Genomic DNA, 23764 nt, shown 5'->3' with positions numbered 1-23764 from the left:
GTAGATCCAGAGTCCCCACAAAAATATAGATACCTAATCTGTGTGTGTGTGTGTGTGTGTGTGTGTGTGTTTGTGTCTGGTTACCTAGCAACCATGGTCACAGCGTAGGGAGAGGTGGAGAGGACACAGAGACAGTGACCACGAACTGCAGGCTCCTCCCACCGTGACATCATAAGCATCAGTACCTGGGGGTCCCTCAGTGTGTCCTGACAGTGCCCACAGGTCCCTGTAACATAACCTCGATAAAAAATAACCCAGTAACAAACAACCTCCTGTTAATATTAACAGATGAGCTACATGTTATATTTGAAAATCCTTCAGCTTATTTCTGAATATAACAAAGCAGACAGCTAATGCAAAAAACCAGACAGAGGGTGTCTTTCTGCTCTGTGGGGGGCTGTCTGTCATGTGACCTGGGCATGCTGGGTGATTTAGGAGCAGACCGGAAATGATGTCCGGAGTGCTAGCTGTCGGTAGGCTCCCAGGAATGCCAATGTTTATGGCGAGCCGGAATGCTAGTGGTGATCAGTGACAGGTGACACTCCTGCGCAGCCGAGCGCAGTCGTCCTGATTTTTCCCAGATGACAGAAGCGCAGACCCCATGAGGCCTGGAGCGGTGCGGGAACATTATAAAAAGGTTGTGTTACCGTTTTTTGTTATTTCTGTCTTTGCCGATTTTTCTCCAGTGTACCGGGTATTACAGCAGGAGCCTCTCCGGAAAAACACAGGTCGAGAGGCCGTGGGCGTAATCAGCGGGATGCCAAACGCGGGTCGGTGCAGTGTGCCACATCCCAGGTTCTGACTGGCTGAGACATGTTTGGGCTCTCGCATTAATAACCCCCCGTCAGGCCAATGTCACCAACGGTCACATCATTAAAGGAGAATTGAATTAGGGGAAATTGAGTTAAGCGGGTGAAATCCCGCCCGGTAGGCCAGGTATTTCCTTTCGCTCTCCCTACTGCCCCCTCACCTCGTCTCGTCACTGAACCGTAGTATTTTGATAAGAACCAAATGACTCTGTGATAGGTCGAGTTTCTGGGCCATACAAGCTCAGCAGATGTCCAGATGTTTGACTTGTGTCCCTCTTTGATTCCGGAGATCCTGTAGGGGGTGGGTGCAAGGGTGTGGGGGTGGAGGGGCGGTGTGAACATGCTTCTTATTGGCCCTGTGGCTCTCCCATGTGCCTACGGTGACATCTCCATGTTCTGCTTCTCCAGATCAGAAAAGCATAAAAATGAATAACAGCGATGGGGGGGGGGCTATCTGACATGGTCTGAGATGTCTGAATCACATCAAGCTTTTAGAATGTTGTTTCTGCTCATCAGTTTGGCAATAAGATGTGCTCTATCTTAACACAATATTGAACCCATTTTGAAACAGGCCCCTTTTGCACAGCATTATGAGAGATACCACCCAGCAAGTCACTCATGAAACCTTCTGAGCTTGTGTCCCAGCATCTGTACCTAGCTGGTCTGCTGGTCTGTCTGTGCCTATACACTGCCTGTCTCTCTCTCTGTTCCCATACCCTGCTTGTCTGCCTGCCTGTCTGTCTGTTCCCACACCCTGCCTGCCTGTCTGTCTGTGCCTACATCCTTCCTGTCTGTCTGTTCCCACACCCTGCCTGCCTGTCTGTCTGTGCCTACATCCTTCCTGTTTGTCTGTTCCCACACCCTGTCTGCCTGTCTGTCTGTTCCCACACCCTGCCTGCCTGCCTGTCTGTGCCTACATCCTTCCTGTCTGTCTGTTCCCACACCCTGCCTGCCTGCCTGTCTCTCCTTCCTCTGTAAATGGCACGTCATCTCTCATGTGTTACAGGTAACGGGGGCAGCCATCTCTTCTGCCCCGGGAAGAAAGAGGGACCAGAGGTGGGGGCAACAACTGGAGAGTGCGTGCTGGGGGGGCCGGGGCACGCAGGCAGCCAGCCAGGAGATGCACATTTTACGGCTGTCTGTGAGCATGCCACGCCGGACCTCTGTCTCCATGGCAACCAGCACCATGACACAAGGTAACACAACAGCAGTGATACATGATGATGTGTTTGCCAGGGCTGATTAGTAACATTTACACAGAGTAAATGGGTTTTATTTTTGTTAAGCATCTCCAAAGTGCAGCCCCCACCAGGATTAGCTGGCCGGCCAGGACAGTGTTTTATTGTGTCCAGAGATTATGCAGGAAGCTGGCCTGAAATAAATTATCAAATGTATGTCTAATACAGGCTGTCCAGGTCTCTACTCTATGACTTGATTAAATTTGACACTGTTAAAGAAAGTCTAACTAGATAAATAGCGGTACTGAAAATTGCCAGATTTTGTTTGAACATGCAGGCTTGTATGATTCATAAAGGATTCTTCCTGGAAGTGGCTCAGTGGGCTGATCTGGATATGGCTGCAGTGGGGTTTCCCTGCAGTTTCACTTTATCATACCATCGTCTGTAGACTGACAGGGTGGTGGTAGGCTGGTGGGGCGTCTGTAACCTGACAGGGTGACCATAGGCTGCCGGGGCGTCTGTACTCTCCTCCGTCATGCCGCCCCATTTTACAGTGACCTGTTGCTGCCCCGTCAGCTGTGGTGGAGAGCTGGAAGAAGGTGATCCTTTCATGCACAGAGAAGAATAGAGGGGCCATCTCAGATCTCATGGGAGTCTTATGCTAAATCTATAATGAGGGAACTGACAGGAATTATTATGGGAAAGATCACAGCAGTGCATGGGGAAATATGAACTCCTTCCCATTCATACTGGGAAGATTCCCACAATAATAGTGAGCTTTGTGCATGCAGCACACGAGGGCCAGGCGCATGGGGCTTCCTCAGGCCTTCACGGCAGTCTCTCTTTCACATATCGCCCTTAGCTTGCCGGCTCTTTCTGAAATATCTTTTTAAATGTGTAACTCCAAACCAGCACAACATCACCCTAATCGAATACGATTATTTATTACCTCATCATCCGTAATTTAGAGCCTGTACGCTTTGGAGGGGGGGGGACAGCCCCGCCATTCGCCATCCTCATGCAGCTTTGCGCTGTGGTGCATTGAGACCCGGCTGACGGTCGCCATGTTTCGCCCAATGATTTCTGTCTCAGGTAGCGGGTTGCCCCGGCACAGCTCCCGTCCATTGTCAGTGGGCCGTTCACACTCCTTCACTCCTTGCCTAATTCCCCCCTCTGTCCCGCAGGTCCTCCGGCTTCCCGGGAGCATTCCTAGCACTGGGGGTCAGCCGGCCGCTGCAGCACATCAAACAGGAGCGGTACAAGCCCGCGCTGGGGGTTCCATCCGGCTCCGAACTCGTCCCCTGCGCTGAGGGGGCGGGGACAGGTGGGGGCCTCGTCCCTTCCAAGGGCACACTGTCATCCTGCTCGTTTAATAATGAAGGCTGCCCCTCCCCTGGGTCTCTGTCCCCCGCCCATCAGTCGGCGCGGGCTCAGCATGCCGGTGGCCTGAGGAGGCGGGGCCTGTCGGCGGCCCCGGTCAGTGGCACTGCTACGGAAGGGATCGATATCACCGCCATCATCTGCTCGCCGCAGATGTCTGTGGTGGCGCGCGTCAACGGCCTGAGGACTGGCTCCCCTGGCCACCCGCCCCCACTCAGCCCACGGCCCCGCTCGCCGGCCCCCTGCTTGCTCTCCTTCTGCTCCACCTCCTCTTCCTCATCCTCCTTGTCGGCGGAGCCCGGCGACCCAGAGCGGAGTCTCAGCGAGGGCCGGGGCCCCATGCAGCCGCCGCCGCGCCCCCCTCCCCTGGCAGCGGCCGAGCCGGCTGAAGGCCTCGGCTTCCTACGGCCGGACGTGCAGCCGGGGCTCCTGGCGAGCTGCCAGCGTGGCGGCGGCTCCCTGAAACAGGAGCCCAACGATGAGCTCTCACCGGCAGAAGACGAACTGTATCTGCCGCCGCCGCCCAGCCTCCCCCCGCCATACCACCTGCACCAGTACTTCAGTCCAGGCATGGGCTCCCTGCTGCCAGTATCTGCCGTGCTGCCGGCCAAGGCCCCTGGCCCCGTCGGAGCTCCGGACAGTGAGGAGGACGGCGGCGCCCCTGGGGACCGGCAGGCTTGCCGATGGATCGACTGCAGCGCCGCCTACGGCCAGCAGGAGGAGCTGGTGAGGCACATCGAAAAAGTGCACATCGACCAGCGCAAGGGCGAGGACTTCACCTGCTTCTGGGCTGGCTGTGTGCGCCGCTACAAGCCGTTCAATGCCCGCTACAAGCTGCTGATCCACATGCGGGTCCACTCCGGGGAGAAGCCCAACAAGTGCATGGTGAGCCTCGTCTTTCATCAATCAGGGGGTGTCGTGATTAAAGCCGAGCCTCTGAGCTTTGCTGGGGTGGCGTTCAGCTGTGTTAACTGTGACATATAAAATGTAAAGATTTTGGAGATGCTAGAGTGTAACTTTGGAGCCCATTAAGAAAAGCAAGGTCAGATGTCTGGTAGCTGGTCAGAACACACTTAAGAAAAGCTCTGTTACCTTTTTAACAAACTTAGAAAGGGGTGAGTCAGCAGATTGACACACTCAGAAAGGGGGAAGCGAACTGATCCCCAGAGTTGTGCAGATTTCACACAGTGTGTGGATAGAGCCCGACCTGGGGACCTGACTCGCTTTTAATTTTAGCCTCATGCTCAGAGGTGGACATTTCAGGTCCAGAAAGTAAAAATCCAGATCAAGATTTTGCTTCAATCAACCAATTTAACAAAAACAGTCACTGTCACTGAGTACTCACTTGGTTGGTTGAAGCAAAATCTTGGTCTGGACTAATATTGTCTGGACCTGTAATGTCCACCTCTGTTCATGTTCCTAGTGCAGTGTGGCTGCTAGCTTTAGCGTCATGCTCCCAGTGCAGTGTGGCTGCTAGCTTTAGCGTCATGCTCCCAGTGCAGTGTAGCTGCTAGCTTTAGCCTTATGCTCCCAGTGCAGTATGGCTGTTAATGTCAGTGTTACGTGCCCAGTACAGTGTGGCTGTCAGTGTTACGTGCCCAGTACAGTGTGGCTGTCAGTGTTACGTGCCCAGTACAGTGTGGCTGTCAGTGTTACGTGCCCAGTACAGTGTGGCTGTCAGTGTTACGTGCCCAGTACAGTGTGGCTGTCAGTGTTACGTGCCCAGTACAGTGTGGCTGTCAGTGTTACGTGCCCAGTACAGTGTGGCTGTCAGTGTTACATGCCCAGTACAGTGTGGCTGTCAGTGTTACGTGCCCAGTACAGTGTGGCTGTCAGTGTTACGTGCCCAGTACAGTGTGGCTGTCAGTGTTACGTGCCCAGTACAGTGTGGCTGTCAGTGTTACGTGCCCAGTACAGTGTGGCTGTCAGTGTTAGCCTCGTGCTCCCAGTGTGTACACTCAGGGCAGCACCTGTAAGCTTTACTTTTGTTGGCACCTGTAAGCTTTACTTTTTCAGCCAGATGACGTCACAGACACGTAGCACGTGTTCTAATCTGTAATCATAAGAAAGGGTCAGATGATCAGATTCCCAATCAAGCAGCAAGTAGCCACACAGGTTTTGTCGTATTTCACTCTCAAGCAGTCAGTGTTCTTTGGCCGGAAATCACGGGTCACTGTGTGCTTCAAAAATGTTAGAAGTCCGGTGATTCAAGTCAAATATTATTGCGCATGGCGTACTGCAGGAAAGGGGAGCCTGCTGTTTATTTTGTCTTGCCTCTCTGTGTTACGTAGAATTGATTTACATGCTAAGGAGTGCGGCTCAGAGAGGCACATGTGGTTAACATAAACCAATGATGACTTGCTCAGACTGGACATCTTTGCACGCTTTGCCGTCCCATGAGGGTTTGCACTCTCACTCTGAGAGCTACGCACACACTCTGTCAGAAAACCCATCTCACTCTGAAAGCTATGCGCTCACTCTGTCTGAAAACCCGTCTCACTCGGAGAGCTATGCGCTCACTCTGTCAGAAAACCTGTCTCACTCTTCTTTGAGGGATTTATTGATTATGCCTGGGAAGATCTTCACAGATGCATAAATCCACAGAAAACCGCGGGATAAATGTTCAGATAACTAACGTACGAGCAGATGAGGTATGTTTGTGGCTCGGAGGACATCCTGCATTGCAATGGTGATGCGTGTGGAGCATGAGGTGTCCAGCCTGCATCTTCTCTGAATACCAGTGGTTGTCTGAGGGTATTTATGAACACAGCTGACCCCTTCTTTACATTATGCAGTGCCCAGTGTGTTTGTGTGGCTACATCAAATACAGCCCATTGCCCTTTGGCTACAAGCAGGTATGAATTCCCAGTGATTGGCCTTGAACTGAGCCCATGCACTGCAATTGGCTGGGAGTAGAGCCCATGCCTCTGTGACTGGCCAAGATTTGACCACAGGCTAGAGCCAGATGCTTCTTTAGGAGAGGTTCTGTCTTGCGGCTTTTGTCGCTGTTTGCAGTTCCAGGACGCAGGTTGGGGTTGGGGGCAGGGGAGGGGTTGGAGCTGTCCGTGGTGGCACACATGCTGTTTCACACACCAAAGGCCCATGCAACATCGGTGAGCAGTACACTCTCCGTTGCCGGCTGTGTTCTTGATGCTTCCCTGGGGACATTCCCAGTTCCTATGCGTTCCCAGTGCATTCCTGATGCATTCTTGGAACATTCCTGGCGAGATCCCAGTGAGTTTCTAGCGAGATCCTAGTAAGTTCCCGGTGTGTTCCCAGTGATGCCCGGATGTGTTCTCTGGGCATTCGTGGCAACATCCCAGTGTGTTCCTGGGGTTCCTGGTGAGTTCTCAGTCAGTCTCCGTGCATTTCCAAGTATGTTCCCAGAGTGTCCCCATTGAGTTCCTGGTGCATTCTCAGTGCATTACCATTCAGTTTCCGGTGTGTTCCCTGTGAGTTCCTGGTGCATACTCAGTCCTGTGAGCTCTTGGTACGTTCCCTGTGAGTTCCTGCCGCATACTGTGAGTTCCCAGTGCGTTCTTAGTGCATTCCCCGTGTGTTCCCGGTGACTTCCCCGTGTCTTCCTGGTGTGTTCCCAGTGAGCAGAGGCAGACCGTGTCTGTCTGTGTGTGAGTGTGTTTGGGAGAGTCCTCAGGCTGCTTTGTCGATACACATAGGCGCTTTGGAATGCCAGCTATTCACTGACAGGAAGTGGATGAGACGTCTTGATTTAAAGGCGAGCGCTGAACACAAAGCCAGTTAAGCTCTTTAGTATCCGTCCAGCAGCAGTTTCCACTGTCCTTATGAGGTAAGCCTGCCCACATCCAAACATAACACTCCCCTAGCACAGCTGGCCTGCATTTGCTGCACACTCAGCCTTGGCAGGAAAATCTCATTATCAGCCACAGAGTGCTATTGGCCAATCGGCTGTCACTGACTCTACCTGTGTGCCGAGGGCCGCCACGAAACCACAACATCTGTAAACATTAAAAGGCATTTTCTATTGACTTCCAATTAATGTTCGCATAAGTTAAACTGCTTTTATGGGCTCTGCCGAAGGCAGGGCAAGCACTTAACGGGAAACGACATAATCTCTCTGCAATATCCTGTTGTGTTTCGTACTGAATTCGACTGTTGTTTTAGTTTATTACACTCTGCCTTTGTCTAGATTAATATTAAAAATATATCCAACAAAAATATCCCTGTCATAGTCCAGAGGCTTTCATATCTCTGGGGTCCATGTAAGGCAATTTTGTGGATTTGATGTCTCAGACATTTAAAATCTGTAACCTGAAGTTTATATAAATAGCAGTCAAATAATGTGGCCACTTTTCTACATAGAATTTGCATAAGTCGCCCCCCATGGAGAAACTTGACGAGGCTGTTTTCAGGGAGAGCTGCGGGAACTTGCGAATTGAACGGGGGGTGTTAAGGCAAATGATTCTGTACCATGTGATCGTTACATTTGGAAATGTGTTCAAAGTAGAACTTTGAAATGATGCTACTTTACATTGAGAACTGTCAGACATCCCGTTGTTGACGATGCTAATCTGGGGGGCAGGGCTGTAACCCTGCAGAGAACATGAACCATGAGCGTTTTGGGTTAATTAAAGCTGAGTGCTGCTCTCCAAGCAATTTTATGGCAGTCAGTGTTAAATGCATGCACTGTTAAATGCATGTTGAATGCATGCAGAATTGTGTGCAGGCAGTGTGTTAAGCGCAGGCAGTGTGCCTGCTTGTGACTCATATTAGTTTGTTTGTGATGCCGTGCAAACGCCCCTCAGGCCTCACAGACAGACCTGCACGTGTCCGTTCACTGTGTGCGACCAGCCGCCACGTCAAAATGCTACAGCTCCCTGCTTCTGTGTAGGTCTGTTTGGAGCAGAGGGAATGTGCCAGAAAACCTACTCAGACATGCAGGAAATGAGCAGTGATCCGGCAGCGACTGAGAGCACAACATTCCCTCCCTGAGTGACTGAGACAGCCGGCACCTGCTCTGAGTGACAGCGCTTCCTGTGGCAGCCGTATGCAAATGAGCAGCCAACGCCTGGAAACTGAGAGTAACGGCGAAGAATAGGCAGGCAGGACAGAGTGGGGCCAGCGCAGGGCCCGTTCAGGGCCGTCACCATCGATTACGGCTCTCATTAAGGGCTGCCGACGAGGCAGCAAATCTGGCAGCAAGGCAGCTGCTCCAGGAGCCCATAGTCGCTACCGATTAGCGAAACTACACCGTTCTCCCTTCACCTGCGAGGATGTTGGCGCCCCCTGGGGGATATCGTGGAGAACAAAATGGATTCCCAAAATGTAACTAATCCACAAGGTTTCATACATCATCAAAGGCCTCAGAGGAGGCTTTATGTCAGCCGGTGAACATGTTGTCCAGCTCCACATTACCTTCTCCGTCCCTTTCCGTACCTGAATTCACATTTCTGCCGTGTGCCTGAGGCTTGTCGTATATAAATGCTGACCATATGTGCTTATTACACACGTAAAAATGATGAAATGGCTGGCAGGGACTGTCTGACAATTGTCAGAAGACTGATGTTTTGGCAGCAGCAGGAGAAGCTTGTGAATGTGTGCAGCTTTGCTTGTTTTTCTTGTTGAGGAGGTCGAGCCAAGATCTTGTCAGGCTGTCCGTGTTATCCAGTCAATCTCTGCGTAACGCGATCCAGCCGTGCTGCCCCTGCTCCGGACCCTGGCCTCGCATTCGCTTGGGATTCTTTTTGCATCTGAGGCAAATTTGCATCCAACTGCAGCGTTTTTAATTACTGCCGTGATAAAGGCGTCCGTAATGCTGCCAGGCTGGGTTCACTTGTTCATTCATAATAATGTTTCGGCTTGTTCTCTGTGACTTTCAGATGAATCTGACAGATATAATTAAATGTATGATGTGGGCTGAGGATTTCACTAAGGGCCCCACACACCATACACATGGGGCCCCGGGACACCTTCACGCACATGGGGCCCCCAGGACACCATCATGCATGTGGAGTCCCCGGACTCCTTCACATAGGCATGGGGCCCCAGGACACCTTCATGTGTGCAGGGCCCCAGGACTCCACAGACTGGGTGAAGAGAAATGCTGGAATTTGCTGAGTCCTGCCTGCATGGTCATTCCTCACAGGCTGTTTTAATTGAATCTCACTGACTCTGTGCTAAGGGCATTGCTCAGGAGACTAACTGGTATTTTGACTTGCAAAATCTGAAATGTGATCGCTTGCATTTTGCTTGGCCCTGTGCTCTTATCTGGCTATAGCTGTCCCTAACCTGACATAATAAGCTGAACCCCGAGAGTGGCCCCTTTCAGATGTAGAAGCGGGACATGGGACTGATGGCAGGGGGGTATCGTGGCTGCATTCAGGGCCTGGCGAGTCTCTGGTGGATTACACACACATACACAGAGCCAGTCCCCCCACAGTCGCTGTCCAAGTGGACTCAGCTGGGACTTGGAGAAATTCTATTTTCACAGAAATAATGATGTTCAGTTTCTAGATGGCATCACAATTGGAAGAGACATGGAGAAGCTCCCTGCGGTTGACCTGAAGCCGTTTGCAGTTCCTCTGCACCAGGCTCAGTGATAACAGGCTACTGCTGGTGGCTTTCCGCTCTGCAGCCGCTTGATATTCACCTGCCCCAGGAAACCACCGGGAATTAGGGTTAGCAAGAGTGACACTGCATGGCTGGACTATGAATGTCTTCCTTCACCGAAGAGTGATCTTTGGGGCTTTGCAAACAAGGACCAAAGTGTCAGAAGGGGCCCAAAGTGTCTTTGAAAGCCCTTCTGCGTGATGCAGTCCTCCTGGGTGCAGCCCTGAGTTTGCCGGGACTTGAACCTAACCTATACTGGTCTCTATTTAGCCCGGTTGTCTAGATGTACAGATGGTGTGTGCCGGTATTCCCAGTTGCACCTGATAATACAACGTGTGTGAACGCGAGGCTCTCGGTCAGCACCGCAAGCCTGCGTCCCACTGCACCCCTTTTTTGGCCTCAGGTGGGACCTTCCAGATTTATGGAGGCTGTCGGTCCAGGCCAGGCTCACGGCAGATTACCCAGCAGGCACCATGTACGGGGGCAGAGCGGCCAAGAACAATTTCACAGGCCTGCTGGGCTGCCCTTCCATGCATCCTAATTGGGATGCGGAGCTGGGGAGGCGTGGCCTGTGTTTCAGACTCTGACGCTTCAACAATGAGCTGCTTCTTTCAGTGGCTGGGCGAGCGGCTCCAAGATTTATACAGACTTTCCAGGGGTGGCGAGTGGGCGTGGCCCCCGCAGCCATAAAACGCCGCTCGGCTCCATAAACGCCGACCTGTGAAACACGCCTTTTGATTTGTCGCTGACCATACTAATTGTGGCCGTCTAGGAGTCACATGACTGAGTGTGTCCCTGAAAGTCCCCCAGCAGCTCTGCTGTGTTTGTTGTTCTTGGCTACCTGCTGGGCTGACATTGGTGACATCATGAAAAAGGAGTGACATTCTGTGATATCATCATGTGACATTTGGTGGGGCGCAGGCTGGCATCGGTCCCGGGACAGCCGCTCTGGAAGAATGCAGAGCAACTTTGTGTTCTCTGTGGTTGTTGGTGCATGTAAACAATTCACTCTTTTTCCAGAAAATAAATTCCATAACATTTCAGAATTAATTACTGACCGTACTCTGTAGCTTCTAAGGAATTCCTGTTCATTGTGGAAGAAGCTTGGCAGTACAACTGTTAATTAACGAATGTTAATGGCGGTCATTCAAAGCCTCATTTGTTAATGACGCGTTGTGTGACGTTCTATAAATATTTCATATTCCCCCTGAGACCGAGAGAAAGTCGGTGTGCAGAGCGGCGGCTCTGATATGGTGCCACACAAAAGCATTTATGAATCTTACAAATGTTTCTTTTCTGAAAACAATGAAATAAATTGCTGCTTTTACAGCACTTTGGTGAAAAGCATCTTCCAAAGCTAAACAGAGCACAAAAAACAAAGCATGTGTTTACAATTTTGTCGAAAGAGTCTTCTGTTTGTGTAATTCGACGTAAAGACGCAGAACCTTTATACTCCAGGAGAAACCAGTCATTATTTCTCTTTGCTGAACAGTAAAGTGAAATAAGTGTTACAGATGAGCTGATTCAGTATTATAAAGTTCCTGAGCCAAAAATGAAATTGGGTCGCGTTTAATATGCTGATGGAAAATGTAGCCGTATGAATAAACAGAGTGTTTTGTAATGTATTCAGCTGGCGCCTTGGCAAACACAGGCTCATTCCTCCCGCCAGCCTCGGAATCACGTTACCCGAAAGGTAAACAAGAGCTTGATGAGCAATCCGGAGAATAAATATTCCGTAAATAGGAGCAGGGCCGCTTCGGCCCGGCTATGTGCGGAATGGGGATTTTCGGTCCTCGCAATGTGGACACAATGGAGGCTGTTTTTTTTTTTCTCTTTGGCATGGCTGACATGTCCAGCATGAGCAAACTGGGACAGATGTGACCATGGAAACGTGTCTTGGACAGTTGAGAAGCAGTAATTCGCCTGGACAGTCACCCTGGGCAAAATTCTGCAGGAAGATGTTGTTGGTTTTCCATCTCTGACCTTCTGAGCCTCAGGGATCTGAGGTGTACTGTGTCCAGTGACCAGAGGACTCACCAATCCCATCATTCACCTGGACATGCACTGGTCTGCAGTGGCAGCGACACAGCTGTAGCATCCATCCAGCGTCAGATAATCAGGGTGAGATGTGTGGGAGAGGCCTTCCGTTTCCATAGGATCTGCTGTGGTGACGTCAGACCTACCCATTTAATACTGCCATTTATCCTCATTTAAAGCCAGCTTGTCTTCTTCTTCATTGACTTTTATAGTCCAATTTTTTGTGTTTTTGTTAAGTTTTATTGCATACTTCTGCAAAGACGTAAAAAAGGAAAAAGAAACCCCAAAATATCTATAAATAAAAAGAATATTACTGCGAAATACTTGGAAATAATAGCTGCACATAAATTCAAGTGATTCCCAGAAGCACAAATGGCAAAAATATTGGAAGAAGCAGGATTTGGTAAGAAAACAGCAGGGACAGCTCGAAGTAGAAGGCAACAGACAGTAATCTGTGAGATGAAGGTGACAGACAGTAATCTGTGAGATGAAGGTGACAGACAGCAATCTGTGAGATGAAGGTGACAGACAGTAATCTGTGAGATGAAGGTGACAGACAGTAACCTGTGGGATGAGGGTGACAGACAGTAATCTGTGAGATGAGTGTGACAGACAGTAATCTGTGAGATGAGTGTGACAGACAGCAATCTGTGAGATGAAGGTGACAGACAGTAACCTGTGGGATGAGGGTGACAGACAGTAATCTGTGAGATGAGTGTGACAGACAGCAATCTGTGAGATGAGTGTGACAGACAGCAATCTGTGAGATGAAGGTGACAGACAGTAATCTGTGAGATGAGTGTGACAGACAGTAATCTGTGAGATGAGTGTGACAGACAGCAATCTGTGAGATGAAGGTGACAGACAGTAATCTGTGAGATGAGTGTGACAGACCGTAATCTGTGAGATGAGTGTGACAGACAGTAATCTGTGGGATGAGGGTGACAGACAGCAATCTGTGGGATGAGGGTGACAGACAGCAATCTGTGAGATGAGTGTGACAGACAGCAATCTGTGAGATGAAGGTGACAGACAGCAATCTGTGAGATGAAGGTGACAGACAGTAACCTGTGGGATGAAGGTACCAGACAGTAACCTGAGGGATGAGGGTGACAGACAGTAATCTGTGAGATGAGTGTGACAGACAGCAATCTGTGAGATGAGTGTGACAGACAGCAATCTGTGAGATGAAGGTGACAGACAGTAATCTGTGAGATGAAGGTGACAGACAGTAATCTGTGAGATGAGTGTGACAGACAGCAATCTGTGAGATGAGTGTGACAGACAGTAATCTGTGAGGTGAAGGTGACAGACAGTAACCTGAGGGATGAAGGTACCAGACAGTAACCTGAGGGATGAGGGTGACAGACAGTAATCTGTGAGATGAGTGTGACAGACAGCAATCTGTGAAATGAGTGTGACAGACAGCAATCTGTGAGATGAGTGTGACAGACAGCAATCTGTGAGATGAGTGTGACAGACAGTAATCTGTGAGATGAAGGTGACAGACAGTAATCTGTGAGATGAAGTTAACAGACAGTAATCTGTGGGATGAGTGTGACAAACAGTAATCTGTGAGATGAGGGTGACAGACAGTAATCTGTGAGGTGAAGGTGACAGACGGTAATCTATGAGATGTGGGTGACAGACAGTAATCCATGAGATGTGGGTGACAGACAGTAATCCGTGAGATGAGGGTGACAAACAGTAACCTGTGGGATGAAGGTAACAGACAATAATCTGTGAGATGAGGGTGACAGACAGTAATCTGTGGGATGAGTGTGACAGACAGCAATCTGTGAGATGAAGGTGACAGACAGTAATCTGTGGGATGAGTGTGACAGACAGTAATCTGTGGGATGAGTGTGACAGACAGTAATCTGTGAGATGAGTGTGACAGACAGTAATCTGTGAGGTGAAGGTGACAGACAGTAATCTATGAGATGAAGGTGACACACAGTAATCTGTGAGATGAGTGTGACAGACAGCAATCTGTGATATGAGTGTGACAGACAGTAATCTGTGAGGTGAAGGTGACAGACAGTAATCTGTGAGGTGAAGGTGACAGACAGTAATCTATGAGATGAAGGTGACAGACAGTAACCTGTGGGATGAAGGTACCAGACAGTAACCTGAGGGATGAGGGTGACAGACAGCAATCTGTGAGATGAGTGTGACAGACAGCAATCTGTGAGATGAGTGTGACAGACAGCAATCTGTGAGATGAGTGTGACAGACAGCAATCTGTGAGATGAGTGTGACAGACAGTAATCTATGAGATGTGGGTGACAGACAGTAATCCGTGAGATGAAGGTGACAAACAGTAACCTGTGGGATGAAGGTAACAGACAATAATCTGTGAGATGAGGGTGACAGACAGTAATCTGTGGGATGAGTGTGACAGACAGCAATCTGTGAGATGAGTGTGACAGACAGCAATCTGTGAGATGAGTGTGACAGACAGCAATCTGTGAGATGAGTGTGACAGACAGCAATCTGTGAGATGAGTGTGACAGACAGTAATCTGTGGGATGAGTGTGACAGACAGTAATCTGTGAGATGAGGGTGACAGACAGTAATCTATGAGATGTGGGTGACAGACAGTAATCCGTGAGATGAAGGTGACAAACAGTAACCTGTGGGATGAAGGTAACAGACAATAATCTGTGAGATGAGGGTGACAGACAGTAATCTGTGGGATGAGTGTGACAGACAGCAATCTGTGGGATGAGTGTGACAGACAGTAATCTGTGGGATGAGTGTGACAGACAGTAATCTGTGGGATGAAGGTAACAGACAATAATCTGTGAGATGAAGGAGTCAGAGAGAGAGTGAGATGTTGATACAGGGAAGGCAGGCCTGTTCTCTATCCCAGCAAATCCCAAATTTACGTTAGCACTGAGCACCACAGCAGTTAGGCAGCTTTAATTGACTCTAATTGTCTCTAACTTGAATTGGGGGGGGGTGTTGTGTAAGGAGAACCAAAAACCCAGAAACCCAGTGGTAGCAAACCTCAATCCTGGCAAGCGGAGGAAGCAGTTCGGTTAGTGGCGACGTAATTTTGCCGTGTTATTGGCTGACAGGAGTCCAGGCTCCCCATGCCCTGATTGGCTTGGGTTACTACTGTTGTGTAAGCACCCTTCAGCCCATTGGGCTGATGTTCAGAAAAACGCCACTATTGGCTCTTTTTTCAGGTCCACAAAGGCTGCAGTGCTGTGAACCACAGACCCCCCCCCCCCCTTTTTTGGAGCTGTGTACTAGGATAAACCTGGATGGTAGCCTGTACACAGACCTTCTGCATGCACTTTGGCATGTTGACCAAGTATAATTTGACATGGATAGCAGTGTTTGGAGTTGGGGCACCTGTGTTAGGGACATGTGATAATGTTGGGCACAGTCCTCTGCATGTTGAATGGGGCTCAGTTTAAAGTGCAGGAACCATTTCAGTTACGGACCCCACGGTGCTGGGACCTGCTTTTATGGGCCCTGCCATGCTGGGCCCCGCCGTTATGGGCTCCACCTTTATGGGCCCCACCTTTATGGGCCCTGCTGTTATGGGGTCCACCTTTATGGGTCCCGCTATGCTGGGCCCCACCTTTATGGGCTCCACCTTTATGGGCCCTGCCGTTATGGACTCCACCTTTATAAGCTCCACCTTTATGGGCCCTGCTGTTATGGGCTCCACCTTTATGAGTTCCGCCATGCTAGGCCCCGCCATTATGGGCTCCACCTTTATGGGCCCCGCCGTTACGGGCTCCACCTTTATGGGTCCCGCCATGCTAGGCCCCGCCATTATGGGCTCCACCTTTATGGGCCCTGCTGTTATGGGCTCCACCTTTATGGGCCGAATGGCCTCCTCTCATTTGCAAATGTCTTATGTTCATTATGGACCTTGCCGTTATTGGCTCCACCTTTATGGGCCCTGCTGGTGTCACCTCTGTAAATGTAAGCGGCACGTCTTTGCTGAGTCGATATCGGGCCAGAACTTCGCCCATTTTCCCCACAGAGGGTAATCGGCATGCCGCTGACTGTCATGATGTTCCTGCTTCCTCCTCCGGTAGGCATAAGTGTAAGTGAGAAGGCTGTTTAACCTCAATGATGGAGCTCCTCCCTCTAGACTGAAAGATGATGATATGGGTCGGCTCCTGCTTCTCCGGCGAGGCCTCTCCTGCTTCTTCATGAGTGAAGTCATGACCCTCATCCCACAGATTACTGCCTGTCACCCTCATCCCACAGGCACTGCAGGCTGAAGCCATGATGCTTTCGCCAGTGACATGTGCTGGCACTTGCCCCCCCGCCCCTTTCACTGCACTGGGGAGGCCCAGTACCCCGGCAGGCGTGCATTCTGAGAACCTGACCGTGGGCACAGGGACCTGCTGACATGTGACACCCCCATTTGTGATGTTGCCTAACCCCTGGAATGAATCACTCAGAGGGGGCGAACGGGGCGTTGTGTGCTTTTTAATAGAAAGTGATGCCCTTCCTCAGTACTAATGAAGGGCTCAGTGTAAAGGAGAATGGCTGTTATTGTGCCACCTGCTGGTGACTCTGTGCAGAAGAGTGGTCAGTCAGGGCTCTGGCTGTCCATCAAGTCAGCAGTCAGCTGTGTTCCTTCATGACTGTGTCAGTCATTCCACGGGCTGCCATCATGAGTAAAGCCAGTGACGTTAATCCAAGGGTTGGTTGCTGCCACCTTCGCTGTGGTTGTGCTGCTTGGAGATGGTGTCCATGGAGACGGTCCCGGTTTGGGGATGGTGTCCATGGAGATGGTCCCGGTTTGGGGATGGTGTCCATGGAGACGGTCCCGGTTTGGAGATGGTGTCCATGGAGACGGTCCCGGTTTGGGGATGGTGTCCATGGAGACAGTACCGGTTAGGGGATGGTATCCATGGAGGGAGATGGTGTCCATGGAGACGGTCCCGGTTTGGGGATGGTGTCCATGGAGACGGTCCCGGTTTGGGGATGGTGTCCATGGAGACGGTCCCGGTTTGGAGATGGTGTCCATGGAGACGGTCCCGGTTTGCGGATGGTGTCCATGGAGGGAGATGAAATCCATGGAGACGGTCCCGGTTTGGGGATGGTGTCCATGGAGACGGTCCCGGTTTGGAGATGGTGTCCATGGAGACGGTCCCGGTTTGCGGATGGTGTCCATGGAGGGAGATGAAATCCATGGAGACGGTCCTGGTTTGGGGATGGTGTCCATGGAGACGGTCCCGGTTTGGAGATGGTGTCCATGGAGACGGTCCCGGTTTGGAGATGGTGTCCATGGAGACGGTCCCGGTTTGGGGATGGTGTCCATGGAGACAGTACCGGTTAGGAGATGGTATCCATGGAGGGAGATGGTGTCCATGGAGATGGTCCTGGTTTGGGGATGGTGTCCATGGAGGGAGATGAAATCCATGGAGACGGTCCCGGTTTGGAGATGGTGTCCATGGAGACGGTCCCGGTTTGGGGATGGTGTCCATGGAGACGGTCCCGGTTTGGAGATGGTGTCCATGGAGACGGTCCCGGTTTGGGGATGGTGTCCATGGAGACGGTCCCGGTTTGGAGATGGTGTCCATGGAGGGAGATGAAATCCATGGAGACGGTGCTGGTTTGGGGATGGTGTCCATGGAGACGGTCCCGGTTTGGAGATGGTGTCCATGGAGACGGTCCCGGTTTGCGGATGGTGTCCATGGAGGGAGATGAAATCCATGGAGACGGTGCTGGTTTGGGGATGGTGTCAATGGAGACAGTGTCAGCTTGGGGACTCAGTCTCCATGCCGAGGGTCCCTTCTTTTCTGCTCTCTGTCCCTTAGAGATTCCAGCAAAGTCGTGAATGATGTGAATGACGTGAATGGTGTGTGTCTTGTGTTTGTTGTGCTGTTCCTGTGAGACCTGCTGCATTCGTGTTTCAGTTTTGACCCATATGTATTTCTGGAGGTGTGCTAGACCAGAAGCACATCACATTTAAGGTGACACCACACAGAGGGGCTTGACATGGCCTCTGTGTGTCTGCGGGCATAGTGTGTGCCAGCCCACTGATCCCTTACTGCCAGCAAGGTTTGAACACAAGGTGGGGCCACTGCCATTAAAACAGCCTTAAGCTCAGTGTGGTTCGGGCGTGCTGAGGCAGGCACAGCATTGTGGGTAACCGTAGGTCATTCCAAATGACACCAGCTGGCGATATGTATGTCAGAGAGATGATCTCTGTAAGGCATTCTCACAAGCTGCCATGCACCAGTGACCAAGTCACAGGTCATCACGCAGTGTGTGTCACCATCTCTGCATCCTCTGTGGTCGCCACGGCAATGCCACGAGGAGGGTGGTAGGTGTGAGTGAGGAGTGAGGACAAGCCGGGGCCAGAGTGTAACATCACTCTGCTGCTGGAGAGGAGCATGCAGATCATGTTCAGGGCCGTGCGACACCCCTGTCGGGGTTATTTTACCTGGGTATTTGGTTCTGGAGGGAGCCATTTATAATTAACGCCCCCAGAGAGCCACGGCGATGATGGCTATGGCCTGGCAGCAGCCCGCAGCTGGGAACACGTTTGGAAACAGGAGGTTCTGATTCCCCATTTGGCCAGAACCTTATAAATAAAGACGTGGGGGCTTGTGGAACCAAATCGGAAACAGAAGGGGGCCTCTCTGCACACGTCACAGATCCGGAGACGGGGGAGCACTGTTTGGGCCGAGCTTAAAGCGGGTCCTCTTACACGGCGCCACCACAGCCTGACAGACGTTGGGGAGGTGCTGTGCCGGTGTGCCGCTTTCAGGGGTCCATCTTCACCGAGGAGGCCTCAGTGCATGTCCTGCACTTGCATAGAAGCAGCAGTAACATGCAGCCAGAACCACACAAGCAGCCAGGATGTGAGTAGATACCGATATGTAAAGGGCGGGAGGAACCAGCACGCCAGCATCATGTCAAGCTAAATATGGCCATTACAACAACAACAACAACAACAACAACAACAACATCAACAACAACAACAAATTTATTTTTGTATAGCGCATTATCACAACATTACATCGTCTCAAAGCGCTTTACAGCATCCCCACCCAAAGCCCCCAGTGAGCCATAGGCGACAGTGGCAAGGAAAAACTCCCTAGAAGGAAGAAACCTTGGGAGGGACCAGACTCAAAGGAGGAGCCCATCCTCCAGGGGCCGGCAGGGAGAGTCAGGTACAGTAAATTTTGAGACACAAATGGGGAGCAGGGGGGAGATGGCAAGCCGGTGCCAACGCTCCCACCAATCGCCAGGCAACCAGAAGGCAGGCAGCGGGTCATACAAGGAAGATGACACAGGCAGAACGGCGAGCTGGATGCACGGACGTCATTGGTAGAGGCGACGTCACATGCAGCAGGGTGTGCTGAACATCTTGATAGAGTGAGGGCTCCAGGCAGCACCCCCCAGGAGAAGTAGGGGAAATAAAATATGCAATTAGTCAAAGTAGGGGAGACTATAGACAGTGCTAAGAGTTAGATGAGTGCAATATGAAGTGCAATGTGCAAGCTCCGGCAGATATGGCTATGGCAGCATAAGTAGGAGGGAGAGGCAGGTGGGAATGCAGGCATGGGGAGTCCCTGAAATGTCAGCACTCCAATCCCACAAGCGATTGTGAAGCTAGAGTGACAGCACTGTCAATTCAGTTTATCCAAAGCCAATGGCACTTATCCCCACCCAGCTCTACACCTCACACTATAGGTCTAACTGGGAGTGAGGAATTAGCTAGAGCTAGAACTAGTGTCCCTATAAGCTAAACTAAACAGGTGTGTTTTTAGTCTAGACTTGAATATTGAGAGTGAGCCTGAAACCCGCACATCCGATGAAAGACCATTCCAGAGCTGAGGAGCTCTATAGGAGAAAGCTCTGCAGCCTGCCGTGGCTCTTTCTACCCTAGGTACTACAGTTTTTTTTTTATTGTGTTGTTACTATTTTCATAAGTAAAGTGTGCATTTTCAAATCTCTTAGTACAAAACTTTAACTGATCACATTTGTAACACCACTAGTCATTCTTTCAAATCTGATGTCATTATTTCATTGTATTTGCACATATTTTCATTCCACTTAATCATTGTTTCAGAACACATGATCATTGTGATATATATTGAGAACATTTGCTTTAATCACCCAAACAAAACAGTAAGATCTTTTTTCAACTTAGTACTTTTACCAATCATTTCATTCAGGAGCAAATAATACAAGGTAAGCATTTCAAATTGTCCTTGGTGCTGAATGAGTGTAACTGAACTGTAAAAATTTACACAGCAAATATTACACTTATGTTCAGGAATTTTTTTTTTAATATATATATTATTTATTTATTATTATATATATACACACACACACGAAAAAAGATTTAAAAAAAAACAAACACAAGTCATTTACATAAGCAAAATATAGTTTTATGAAAATTACTTTCACACAATTAATCAAGCTATCATCTATTAACATTGGGCCATAAATTTTCATCAACATCACAGTGGATGTCTTCGTTGTTCAGGCACCGTGGGAAAAATCTCCTGGCATGACGAATCCAGGCTTGACATTGCTCAGCAGTTAAGCTTCACCCATGGCTTGAAGAAGGGAGACATGCTCATGGGGATGGCGATCATACACCTTCCACCTCCATGTAGAGAAGAATTCCTCAGTTGGGTTGAGGAAAGGGGAATATGGTGGAAGATAGAGGGTCATGAAGCGAGGATGTGTTTGAAATCATTCCCGAACCAGCTGTGCATGGTGGAAGCTGACATTGTCCCACACAACAACATAGATGATGTCTTCTCCCTGACAGGCCTGCTCAAGCTCATTTAAAAAAAACTCAGGTGTTCAGTGTTGTATGACCCTAGAACTGGTCTACAGCCTACCGCACCATCTTCAGATATAGCTGCACACATTGAGATGTTTCCCCCACGTTGTCCAGGAACTTCGATGGTTGCCCTTTGTCCAATAAGGTTATGTCCTCTGCGTCTAGTTTTTGCCAGATTGAAACCAGCCTCATCAACAAAAATATACTTGTGATGATTCACAACAGCGTCTAGCTCCATCACCCTCTAAAATGATAATTTGGTTAGTTTTTTTACAACTAATAGTTGTCAGTACTGTTACAGTAATTGCATGCCAGTTTAGTGTTGTACCTGAATATATTCTGAACGCAGTTGTTTCACCCGGACATTGTTTCTCTCAAAAGGAACCAAGTAAATTTGTTTCATGGAAACCTGGTGCTTCTTCAAAAGCCGGGCAATCGTTGGAAGGCTAATTGATGGCACATTGGCAAAGGTGTCATTGCTGTTCTCAATAGCCTGTTTGATTTCAGACAGCCGTATGTCATTCCTTGCCCTGACCATTTCCACCACAGCCAACTCTTGCTGGTCATTCAAAACACGTGGGCGACCACTAGGTTGTCTCCTGTTAATTCTGAGGACAACCATATACTGTCAATATTGTAGTATTACAAATTACATTACTGTAAACCGACAATTACATGATGTTCATCTATACAATGGAGTACTATATTTTAGAAGTGAAGTTGCTATAGCAGACTTACCGGTTTTCTTGGCGAAAAGTTCTGATGATAGAGCTGATAGGTGACCTTTGTAAATTAGGCTGTACCAACCTGGCAGGGTCAGCCATGGTAAAGCCTCTGTTAACCACATGGTCAACAATGATGGCCCGGACTTCATTAGAGATGATGGTGCGTTGTCTTCTGCCTACATTTCTCTGAAGACCACCTCTCTGTCGAGGAGCACCACCACCTCTTTCCCTTTGTCTGTGCCCACCTCTCTGTCGAGGAGCACCACCACCTCTTTCCCTCTGCCTGTGCCCACCTCTCTGTCGAGGAGCACCACCACCTCTTTCCCTTTGTCTGTGCCCACCTCTCTGTCGAGGAGCACCACCACCTCTTTCCCTTTGTCTGTGCCCACCTCTCTGTCGAGGAGCACCACCACCTCTTTCCCTCTGCCTGTGCCCACCTCTCTGTCGAGGAGCACCACCACCTCTTTCCCTTTGTCTGTGCCCACCTCTCTGTCGAGGAGCACCACCACCTCTTTCCCTTTGTCTGTGCCCACCTCTCTGTCGAGGAGCACCACCACCTCTTTCCCTCTGCCTGTGCCCACCTCTCTGTCGAGGAGCACCACCACCTCTTTCCCTTTGTCTGTGCCCACCTCTCTGTCGAGGAGCACCACCACCTCTTTCCCTTTGTCTGTGCCCACCTCTCTGTCGAGGAGCACCACCACCTCTTTCTCTTTGTCTGTGCCCACCTCTCTGTCGAGGAGCACCACCACCTCTTTCCCTTTGTCTCTGCCCACCTCTCTGTCGAGGAGCACCACCACCTCTTTCCCTTTGTCTGTGCCCACCTCTCTGTCGAGGAGCACCACCACCTCTTTCCCTTTGTCTGTGCCCACCTCTCTGTCGAGGAGCACCACCACCTCTTTCCCTTTGTCTGTGCCCACCTCTCTGTCGAGGAGCACCACCACCTCTTTCCCTCTGCCTGTGCCCACCTCTCTGTCGAGGAGCACCACCACCTCTTCAATGAAGGTTTCCTCTCCCTATGAGTCTATCCTGCTCCATATTTCAACAGTGCAAAGTCTCAAACACAGATCTACTTACGTATATGGTAACTAATTGTGATCATCAGGGGAAACAATTAGTAACTAGTATTTCTTGATTGAAAGCTCTTGCAGCAATTTGTAACTTACAAATGACCAGACAACAATCAGTCAAGTTGAAAATCCATGGACATAATGAATGATTCATTGATTAAACATTAAGATCAGTTGAATTGAATGACAGACACATGTATTAAACTGAATAATAAGAGATGCAAATCAAAAATTTGATAGTGATAACATTATGAAAGGCAGTTACTGTGAACTAAACATTTATTTAGATTAAACACTTATTTTGTGTAGTGAAAATGATATTTTGTGATTATGTGTATTGTACTAACGCAATTGAAAATATGCTGAAATGTTTGAAAAAAGTGCACTTTTGATGATCTGTTGTGATATAAGTACTAAGAGTTTTGAAAATGTACCAATTGCTTGTGAAAACTGCGCCAAACCAATTAAAAAAAACTGTAACAGATATCCCGCACCTTGAGAACGAAGCAAGCGCGGGGGGTTGTATGAGGTCAGCAGATCACTAAGGTATTCTGGTGCAAGGCCATTCAGTGCTTTATAGGTTAATAGCAATATTTTATAGTCAATCCAAGACTTAACTGGTAACCAATGAAGGGAGGACAAGACTGGTGTAATGCGATCAAATTTTTTAGTGTTTGTGAGAACTCTGGCTGCTGCATTCTGTACCAGCTGAAGTTTATGTAAGGATCTAGACAGGCAACCAGACAGGAGGGCATTACAGTAGTCCAGTCTGGAAGTTACAAAGGCATGTATTAATTTTTCTGCATCACGAAGTGAGAGCATCTTACGAAGCTTGGCTATGTTCCGTAGGTGATAAAACGCAGTTCTAGTAATACTTCTTATGTGAGCATCAAAACATAGATCTGAATCAACTAGCAGCCTCCAGGCCTGCGGTCATGCTGCAAAGCATTGTGGGTAAGCACAACAGCTTTTCTCTGCCATCACTTCAATACTAACAATGGCTGCAGGACACCTCAGTTAAAGTCATTCATCATCTAGTGATTAAATATGCAGCGAGGATGTGCATTTGGGAGACCCACCACTAGGCCCTTATCTGAATCAGAATCAGAGTCCTTTGATTCTTCATGTACTGAGCTTTAGTGCTGCCTAATCATACAAGTTCTCCCTGTCGTACAGAGAACACAATTGTAAT

At 49.5% G+C, this 23764-nt stretch overlaps 1 protein-coding gene across 2 annotated transcripts in view; it reads left to right on the top strand.

Annotated features, from left to right (window-relative positions):
• Positions 1 to 23764, top strand: part of glis1a (GLIS family zinc finger 1a) — a 72570-nt gene that overhangs the window by 21553 nt on the left and 27253 nt on the right. For both annotated transcript variants that reach the window (XM_023815898.2, XM_023815897.2), the window contains exons 3-4: positions 1816 to 2005; positions 3172 to 4252. In XM_023815898.2, the coding sequence (XP_023671666.2) occupies positions 1816 to 2005; positions 3172 to 4252 (1271 nt within the window). The remainder of the gene's footprint in view (positions 1 to 1815; positions 2006 to 3171; positions 4253 to 23764) is intronic.

This window comes from Paramormyrops kingsleyae, chromosome 21, assembly GCF_048594095.1.
Source record: "Paramormyrops kingsleyae isolate MSU_618 chromosome 21, PKINGS_0.4, whole genome shotgun sequence".
Lineage (NCBI taxonomy): Eukaryota > Metazoa > Chordata > Actinopteri > Osteoglossiformes > Mormyridae > Paramormyrops > Paramormyrops kingsleyae.
Note: the sequence above shows the minus strand (reverse complement) of the source record. Positions and strands in the feature narration are given on the sequence as shown.